This window comes from Diadema antillarum, unplaced genomic scaffold, assembly GCF_040938485.1.
Source record: "Diadema antillarum isolate AM-2024a unplaced genomic scaffold, OU_Dant_1.0 seq00000723_RagTag, whole genome shotgun sequence".
NCBI lineage: Eukaryota > Metazoa > Echinodermata > Echinoidea > Diadematoida > Diadematidae > Diadema > Diadema antillarum.
The window spans coordinates 628043-637907 of record NW_027271626.1 but is presented as its reverse complement, the minus strand read 5'-3'; the positions used below and the strand labels follow the sequence as shown (position 1 = coordinate 637907).

Here is a 9865-nt window from a genome sequence, read left to right as displayed (position 1 = left end):
CAAAAGAAAAGAAAATTGCTTCAAAATGTGCCAGAGTGTGAACATGCTGTGCAATGGAAAATGGCCAAGGATGGCATCCACGAGCATTAAAAAAAGTTGTTGTGAAGTGATGGCTCTTTCATGAGGGTTCAATAATGTCTATGTACAATGCACTATGATGATCTATTTCTTGATGATGATATACATGTACTTCTTGATGATGATATACATGTACTTCTTGATAATGATACATGCTTTATTTTTGCATTCTGTATATTTTTCCTTGTACAGGTATCATCAGTGACAAATGATGTCGACTACCTTTGCTGAATGACGGTTTGCTTAAGGCAACACTGAGGGATACAAACACTGCTCTGGTGGATTGTTGGTGGAAACAGCACATCCTTTCTCAGGGGACTCTTCTCTCATCTGCCCCAATGCAAAACACACCAGCCGTCATGACCCAGGCGCCGCTCAAGAACGACGCCAACCAGCAGGGCTGGAATGAGATCCAGGAGCTGCTGCAGCAGACGCAGCAGGAGAACACCTTCATGCGGCAGCAGATGGAAGTCATGCGCCAGGAGAACCGTATCCTGAAGGACCGTCTGAAGACGATTGACTCTCAGACGCAGGCATCCCGCACCGACAGCGAGAAGGCCCTCCTGCTGCGGTTAGAGGGTGCTGCTCCGGTGGTGGAGGACCGATTGCAGGGAGCAGCTGAGGCCTCAGATGACACCTCCACCAGAGACTCCTCGTACATCATCGCTGATCAGGCCGGGGAGCAGATCTTGCCTGGATTTCCATCATCATCATCGGATGGCTCAGTCGTCCTGCCGGATGAGCCATCCAACCTGTCTGATGGCAATTGGGACATACTGAGCAGCGATGGGGAAGGTTCCATGGCAAACTTGCAAGACAGGATCCTGCAAATGGAGGAGAATCATTACTCAGTTAATGAGGAACTTCAGGCAACACTCCAGGAGCTCAAGGACCTTCAGGACAACATCACAGACTTGACAACAGATAATGATAAACTTAGTGAGGAAAAGACAATGGTCATTGAGGCCCTCTATAGGCAAATGGACAAAATGGACAAATTAAAAGCATTCACAGATCACTTGAGGAACATCTGTGATCAGCACAAGTTGGAATATGACATGAAAGAGTTTGCAGATCAATTGAGCACTTCAAGGACTTCTTTGTCGATGTCAAGTCAGGTCATAGAACTCTCAAGAAATGAGGAGGAGCAAGAGAAGTTGACTGCTCTCCTGAGGGAACACAACTCAGAAATTCAGTCGGAAGTGGATAAATTGAAGGACCAACTTGTGGAGATGGAGGGGATGCTGAGAAGTGCTCTGGCAGCCAGGCAGTCCTTGGAGCAGGAGATAACTGTGCTAAAAGGCAAGCTCTCCAGCACTGAGGTGGAGAGAGAAAAAGGAGAGGCTCTTCTAAGAGCTGAGAAGGACAAACTAACTCAAGTCTTCCAGTACCAGGACCCAGAGGGCTCTCTGAATCTGGCTCAGCTCCTGGAGGATGCCAGGCAAGAGAAGGACTCAGCCGAGTCCAGGTGCTTTGAACTTGGCCAAGCCTTGGAGGAAAGCAACAACCATGCTGAGAAGCTCCAGGAGGAGTTGGAGAGGATCGAAGATGAGTTCATGTCCAGCAAGAATCACTTTGAGGAGCAGGTGGAGCGATATCAGGCAATGCTGCGTGAACTGGACAATGAGAAGCAGGAACTGGAGACAGAAGTGATCAATCTGAAGGAGACTGTCATAGAACTGGAGGAAACAGTGGAGAGACAGGAGTATGACAAGCAGCAGCATCTCAGCACCATAGCAGATCTCAACCAGGCTGTCCAGACCTTGAGGGAAGAGAAGCAGCACATGTCTCGGGAGCTGACTGACCTCAAACGCACCAGCGCCCGCAACTCAGAGGAGTGGTTCCAGTTCCAGCGAGACCTGCAGAAAGCAGTGGTCATTGCCAATGACTACCGCAGTGAGGCTCAGGATGAGGTGAAAACCCTGGAGAAGGACAGGCAAGACCTCCACAACCAAATCAAGAGTTTGTCTGCAGAAGTGGAAAGGCTGAGAAAGATTGAGAGAATGCACAAACCCTCCACACCACCACAGAGCCAAGCTCGTAGTACTCCTTCAGAGAATGAGATCCGTCAGCGAATGCAGGCCATAATGAAGTCATCTGAGAAGGACATCGTTCGAGGGAGCAACTCTCGCAAAACCTTCACCAATGGAAATCATCATGCCCTGTCAGTGAAGTCCCTCATAAAAACCATAGAGAGTAATGCAGGCAATGACACGCCAAAGGTTCCAAGTAGTCCGGTCAGCACCACCAGCCCCGTTTCTCTGACCTATGGCAGCCGGCCCCCCATGGAGAGACGAAATACCACAATAGCAATAACAAAGACTATGAACACGAAACCTCAATACTCCAGGCGAGCCACAACAACTATCATCACATCCCCCGAGTCCCAGAAGCTGGCCATGAGTAGCTCCAGCCGGGCACACGACGACAGCATGATCGGGCGCACCAGGGCACAGCCCACGACGCGCACAGAGGCCCGACAAACAATCACAGATGCTCTCACCCGCAGCAGGGATTTCTCCACCAGAAGGTCGAGCACAGCGAGCCGTGACTCCAACGAATCCCCAACATCACGGAGGACGAAGTCCCTAAACTGTGATCCGATCCCAACAGGGAGGAGAACATCATCGTCATCGATGAGGGACTGCGATTCACCAACTCCAAGAGAGGCTGTTGGAAACCAGTCTCCAACCGCCAGGAAGGCAGGGTGAGCATGACCTGGTTTTCCTGTCAAATCCACTCTTGAGCTATAGCTTTTCTGTTTGAGCAGTGCATCATACAATAACTTTTATAGATGAATGATACTTTTGTTGACTTGCTGTCAAATTTTTGGAACTTTTGCTTGCATTGAGAAGAGTACAGATAAAGAATATGAAACAATGTTTAGCATTGTACTGAAGACAGATATTTAGAATGTACATGGTAGAATATTCTGCCAATCATATTTTGTTTTCATGAATGCACATGAAAAGATTCATTATAGATACCAACTCTCAGTCATTTTTCCAGTTCATGATTGAACAAAGCATTAGCGGTACATAATGTTTTGATGAGATTCATGCAATTAAAGATCATTTGAATTGTATTGAATCAAAGTATGCTTTATTTCCACTCAGATTTCTGGCAAAAGAAATCGCTCAAGTTGATTAAGAGCATCTTTACATCCTTGAAAAAAAAAGAATGATATTCATATTACATCGTGCATACCCTACTGTTTCTTGTCATTTCATTTTGCTCTTAAATTTGCTGATCTGGTTTATAATATGGCAGGGAGGCAACGGACAAGAAGGACCCGCTGTCGGTTCTGGTGAAGTGTGAAGGAGGTGGCTCCAAGAGGAATGCCCTACTGAAGTGGTGTCAGACTCGGACCCAGGGCTACAAGGTATGCTATATGCTGATATCGAGTGTGATTGTGAAACACACCTGCACAGGTGTATGTACAGAGTTGCCACGTCTGCTTGAAGCTGCAGGAGTTTCCCTAAGATTTCTAGACTCTGCTTTATGTCCCAACGAATGAGTGTAAAAGCCTTTCTGATTCAGGGATTATTTTTGCCCACTGAGATCCACGAACATGCAATCATCTCTCTTTAAACTCCTCTTTAGAACCTCCTTGGCTTTCATGTGCAAATGTTGGCAGCCATAGTATTTTGCTACACTGTATCTCTGTGTTTAAAGGTAAGTCATCATGGAGGCAGCCAAGTGCAGTAATACGTATTGCTTCATTCTTGAGCTCAGCCAACTTTGTACATTAGTGATCTTGGTCCCAAAAGGATGCAGATATCTGACATTGTAGAGCTCACTGCGAATCTCTCTACATTGTGGCTCAACCATCGTGCCAGGTTCTGCCAGTGGTTTCATTTATGCACAGAGGAGTAATTTTGGCATTACTCTTAGTAATCGTGTTGGACAATATTCAAAATGTGGTGCTGCGGCATGATTTCTAGCATGATGCCTTAATCCCTTTTGACTTTCATAGAATCTTTTATAGAAAACAATGGTGATGTACATTGGAATGTTCATTTCTGTCATGGGAATTCCCTCTTCTGTGAAGGTTAAATATCAGAAGGTTGCCTTTCATGGGTACTTAATGCTTTCCTGTAGTCAAAGAGAATCTGCAAAGGGATTTTCCCAAGTATATGCTTGAGGTTTTCATAGTAAGTGCACTCACACTGTCTAAATCACAAGAATTATGTCCAGTGTAAGTCATGGTTGTGTGGGGGAATGATTTCAACTTCAAACAGGTTCTGTAAGTGGCTGGGTCAGTTTCTTTTTTGTTTGTTGTTTGTTTGTTTGTTATTGTTGGCTTTGTTTTGTTATGTTTTATTTTTTGCTTAGCTTTATTACAAACATCCCTTTAAGGAAATGTTTTTGCTTCATTGTTGCATTCCTCAAGTGTAACCTGAACACTGGCCAAGAGTTTAATTGTTAAAGCCATTATCAATTACATTGGAGCATTTATGTGAAGGGAAGGCATTTTATGATGTCATGATGGCTCAATTAAAAAAAAAAAAAAACCAAAACAACAACAACAAAGTGTAGTGTTTCCCATCACTCACTGATGCTCACTACTTTCAAGTATATAGCTTTCATTTACAATAATATTTTTTTCATAGATTCGTTTGTAAACAATATCATGGGTAGCATGTGGGACTGTGAAACTCAATTTATACATTTGTGTACTAAAGACATTGTTTAACAGTGTCATTTATGACCTAGACCAGTCAGTGATGATCAGGGATGTAATTGTCTGTCTAAGATATTATAATCTCTCTTCTTTCTCTCCATTTTATTTATCTTTTTTTTTTCTTTTTTAAAGGGTGTTGAGGTGACCAACTTCAGCAGCAGTTGGAATGATGGTCTGGCATTCTGTGCCCTCATCCATAGCTACATCCCTGACACAATACCATGGAGGGAACTCAACAATCAAGACAAGGTGAGCTTCTAGTAAAAGTGGAAACTTTGGCATTATTATTGATAATATTATTGAGCCAAGCCATTTTCAGTGAACCTCGCCACTTGTTGATAATTTCATGTGTTGTTATCTTGTGCGTATATTCAGTAGAGCAGGAATGTCCGTGACATTTAGTAGTTCACCTTCACAGTCTAAAAGTTCACATCTCAGTAATAAGGGATATAAACAGGTCATTACATAACATATTTCTCCCACTCATCCAAATGGCCGCTTGGGCAAGGGCCCTATTCTCTGAAGAGGCAAGTATCCATGCAAGTAACCATTCATCCTCAGTTCCCTTGCCAAGTGAGCAAGTGTTTTGTTTTGTTTTGTTTTGTTTTTTGTAGCACCCAGGACAAGTAGAGCAGAGCAAGACAAAAAATGGGAACATGTTGGTGGTGTACAGTGACCTTCTCACCCCCCTCCCTACCCCATAGTAGTTCAGACAAACTAAGAAATTCACGTTGTACAAGGTGTATGTTTAATTAGTTCTATCAGTATCATTTGCAAGCTTTTTGTGCATCGTATAAAATGCATTTTGAGCTGGTGGTTTTGAGAGGCTTAACCCTAACCAGGCCGGGCTTTTTTGGGTGTTCTGTGGCCAGGGAGGGGTTGATTCAGCCCCCCCGAGATCTCGGGCCGTCAATCGCGCAATCGCCATGAAATTTGGCAGGTGCATTACCTGTGGCGTAATCTACCAAGCTATACAAAAAGAAATGGAAATTTTCGTCATGATATTTAATTATGCTAATATATGCATAAAATCATACATTTTGCTCTAAATCAGAAATTAAAGCTCCTAGAATCCTATTTTTTGGTGGAAACATTCTTTGTAGCATTCCTAACAATGTACTTGAAAAAAAAATTGGTATCAAAATCAATTTCTTATGTATTTTATTGTTTTATGAATTTCTTATGTATTTCTCTGTTTTTTCGACCTTTTGTTTTAACATTTTTTTTCTGCCAAATTTATGACAGAATCTATTTCAAGCATAATTATGCTAAAATTAATTAGTTTCAGGATATGAAAGTGAAAATAATCATATCTTTATGAATAAGAAGAGAAAACTCCGTTTGCATAGACTTTATACACAAAATCACGTTTTTAGCCATTTTCGGTCTGGCAGGCATGTATAAAACGTTATAAAGCGTGGTAACGGTATGCGTGATTTTTGCGAAAATGGTGTCAAAAGATGCGCGAGACTTCAAAGTAAAAAGTCGGCGAACGGCGCGGTCAAAAAATTTCGCGCGGCGGAGTAGTTGCGAAAAATGTCGAGGGGGGATTGATTCACACCCCCCCCCCCCCCCGGCCTTTTTGGGGTTAATAAAACAGAGTGTCATCTGTACACTGCCATACATGTACCACAGCAACCTTGTAGATACTCTTTTAGACTACTTGAAACAGCCCTAAATATGTAAGAGAAATACCAAGAATGTGCGAGGTACTGTATGTTTTAATCTGCATATATATCAGAACTTTGATTCCTAGATGTTGCTAAAATTTACAATATACATGTATGCCATGTATTTTGCAAGGATAGTATTTTGCAAATTGGGACTTTAGAGACAATTTTCCACATGGAAGAATTCATGATCGAGAGCGACATTGATTAATAGGATAGTAAGCCATTACCTACCTCAAATATGATATTTTAGAACACATTTGACTTCAGTATATTAGGCAACATTATCAAAAGTTGTTAATTTCGGAAATATCAGTCAATTTTGTGAAACTAAAAACATTGCAAACTACTGTAAAACGAGAAATGTTCGCGTGCATTTTAATTTCGCGAATTTCGCGAGCGCCAAGATTCGCGAAATTAAAATGCACGCGAAATTTCTTATCTACATTATATGCATTGAACGCAAGAGGCAGTTCGCGAAAATTTCGTGCCGCGAATATATCATGTTTTACAGTATACAGCAGACAGTGGTGATGAATGGTTTAAATGGATTTTGTGAGTGAAAGATCTCTACCAAAATGTGGAAGGTAGAAATGACATGCCATGAATGCTGAAGCTACTCAAATGCTGTAGATGACTTAAAAGGAGGGCAGTGTATGTGCCATGTGACCAAAAAGTAGAGCAGAACTTACAAAAATTCTTCCTTGGGTTTTGCCATTGCAGAAGCGGAACTTCACAGAAGCCTTCAAGGCCGGCGAGTCCATCGGCATCTCATCCATCCTGGTGAGTATTGTTCCCCCCTGGCCAGAAAGAGGCTGCTGAACAATGTAAAGCGGGTTACACTACATTCATTTCATCACTGTTATGAATTTGTAGATGATACGCATGAGAAAACAGCAGAGTGAGGCAATTTGTGTAAAATATAATAAGTCAATGTTTGTTTTTAGAAATGGTGAGTTTCATATCTTAGCTGGCTCCTGGATAGGATTTCAGTTCAACTTTATTGATTTTTTGAAGAATGTTACAAGGATGATTTGCAGTGGGCCTAGTTTGTTCAATTGGGTCTAGGGCAATTACCTCCTGGGCAATTACCCCAGACCTTTCCCATGGCCGTAATCCAAATCCTAACCCTAACCAAAATTCCTAACCATAAACCTAACCCTAACCCTAACCCTAATCTTTACTCTAACCTTACCACTAACCAGCATTTAGCCGTGGGGTAATTGCTCTTGGGGGTTGGGGGTCGGGGGAGGGAGTAATTGCCCTGGTACAGTTTAAATACCTAATCTCCTGTAAGGTTGATGGCTTGCAAACTTCTGAGCCACTTTTCTCAAAACTGTGTTTATTTCTTGGCCACCTTTCTCATCCTAACTGTGTGAGGTCCTTTGGATATAAGGTGGGACAAATCACATATATCACACAAGAGTTTGAAATGGTAGAATTCAAAAATTCAAATGTCAGGAAATTGATTTTCAGCAACTTTATGAGGCTTTGGTAATGACAGGTCATATTTGAAAATTTGGTTGACCTCTGACTATTAAGATTGTTTATACAAAGCTGTACATTGACCGTGAGTTTAAATAGGTAATATCAAGTGACTGCAGCCAAACATATAAACAAACAAATCAGGGTTGCCGTACCTTCTCACCACTTACTGTATAAGCTGTTATTTTCGCGAGGGTTTAATTTTCGCGAATTACGTAAATCACAGTTGGATTGCGAATTTAACAACACATGAAAATGTCTCCATGCACTTTGTTAATAGAGCATTAACGTAAGCATCAGCATCGATTGGCAAAAACAACATCTCGCAAAAATGTGTGTGACCTCGTTATAAGCGAAAATAATCTTTACGCGAGAATAACAGCATATACAGTAGCCAGCTAACAAGCAGACCCCAAAACCCAGCAGCAATAATATGAGAGAAATAGCAAAAGTTTTCAGTGTTGGATGAGAGCTTCTTGACCTGCTAGCATGCAGCCCGACTCTCCCCCCCCCCCCCCCCCCATTAGAGTGGTACAGTGTTAGCATCATCAAAAGTTTTGAAGTCCCTCCAAGGCGATCTCTTGTGAGGGTGTGATAAAGTGTGCTGAAATATAAAGCAGAATTTTTATGACCTACCAAATGCAAAAATACTCAAAACACAGAGGGAGATCTGCTGAAAGTTAGACTTGTGACTCACCAATTTGACAATTTCAGCACCACAGTTAACTTATTCTGTGAATATTTAGTTGCTCTGTTTCCCATCCACAAGATACAGCGAAAGGGAATGTCATTGTACCGTTTGTGGGCAAGAGAGGGTGCTGTTCATTTCAATGCTTTTTACAGTTCTAGTCTACACTGTAATCTTATCATTCACCTCTGTTTCTGCCCCTGTCATGCACAGGATATTGATGACATGGTGAAGATGGAGAGACCAGACTGGAAATCTGTCATGACTTATGTCACTGCCATATACAAGCACTTTGAGACGTAGACCTGAGACAGGGTCACCACTCCGCTGACATCTGCACTGCCTTAAAGGTGGTGAAGTTGCCCTGTCACAGAGGTTTAATGTGGTGAAATCCGCCCAGCTTCATAGGTGAAGGACTGCTTCCTGTTTTCGTCAAGAGAGGGCAGCAGACAGCAAACATTGGTGGATGCCATGCAAGACCTGATATGACTGCGTCGCCCCCCGCCGGAGTCATGCTGACCCTTTACCCCAGTGATTCAATGCTGTCCATCGAGTGAAAGCGATTTCCTGACTAGTCATCCAATCCTATGCATTACATTTTGCATGTAGTATTCTATTCTGCACAAGAGGTAGATTCCTGTTTGTGTGTTTTAAAACAAATGTATAGATGAATGGCATGATGTGGAGACATGATGTGGAGACATGATGTACTGTGTGTGTACAAATGATGTATGCGTGTGAAGGGAACAACTCCCTGCCAAGCACAGCATTCATGGTGTCCTGTATTTTGCAGAATTCCTGTGTGAATTACAAAACTTATCTTCCTGTATTCAACCAATAAGGCTAATGTACTTGTTGTGGATGTTAACTCTGTCATTATTGGAGGCAACCTGTTGATATGCAAAGTGAGATGGCAGCTTTATGAGGGTTAATTGACACTTTCAGATGACCTACTTGTTGAAAAGTGCCTGATGTAGCTACATCTGCACCAGCCTACTTGAGAATAATTGGTAAAATGAGCTACTGTAATTGCAGGAAATTGGAAGTCTCCAAAGCCAAAGTAAATATGTTGCTACATTCAATGAATTAGGTGTTTCATCCATAGGCACCCTGCAATAACTACATATACTGCAAGTTTCTTTCTGTTTATCAATGAGCTTGCAGATTATTGGGCTTGTACAAGATAAAGATGGGTAGGAGTTATCTGTTGTTTCAAAAGGAGGCATCATTATTTTCATTCTCTATAGTCAAAGAGGGGAG

General features: G+C 42.2%; 1 protein-coding gene across 1 annotated transcript; it reads left to right on the top strand.

Moving 5' to 3' along the window:
* The first annotated feature begins 274 nt into the window (after window positions 1–274).
* LOC139738136 (cytospin-A-like) lies at window positions 275–9128 on the top strand. The gene is made up of 5 exons (XM_071648796.1): window positions 275–2785; window positions 3349–3460; window positions 4895–5011; window positions 7156–7215; window positions 8819–9128. The coding sequence occupies exons 1-5, from the start codon at window positions 417–419 to the stop codon at window positions 8906–8908; spliced, it is 2748 nt and encodes a 915-aa protein (XP_071504897.1). The 5' UTR covers window positions 275–416; the 3' UTR covers window positions 8909–9128.
* Window positions 9129–9865: the final 737 nt, after the last annotated feature.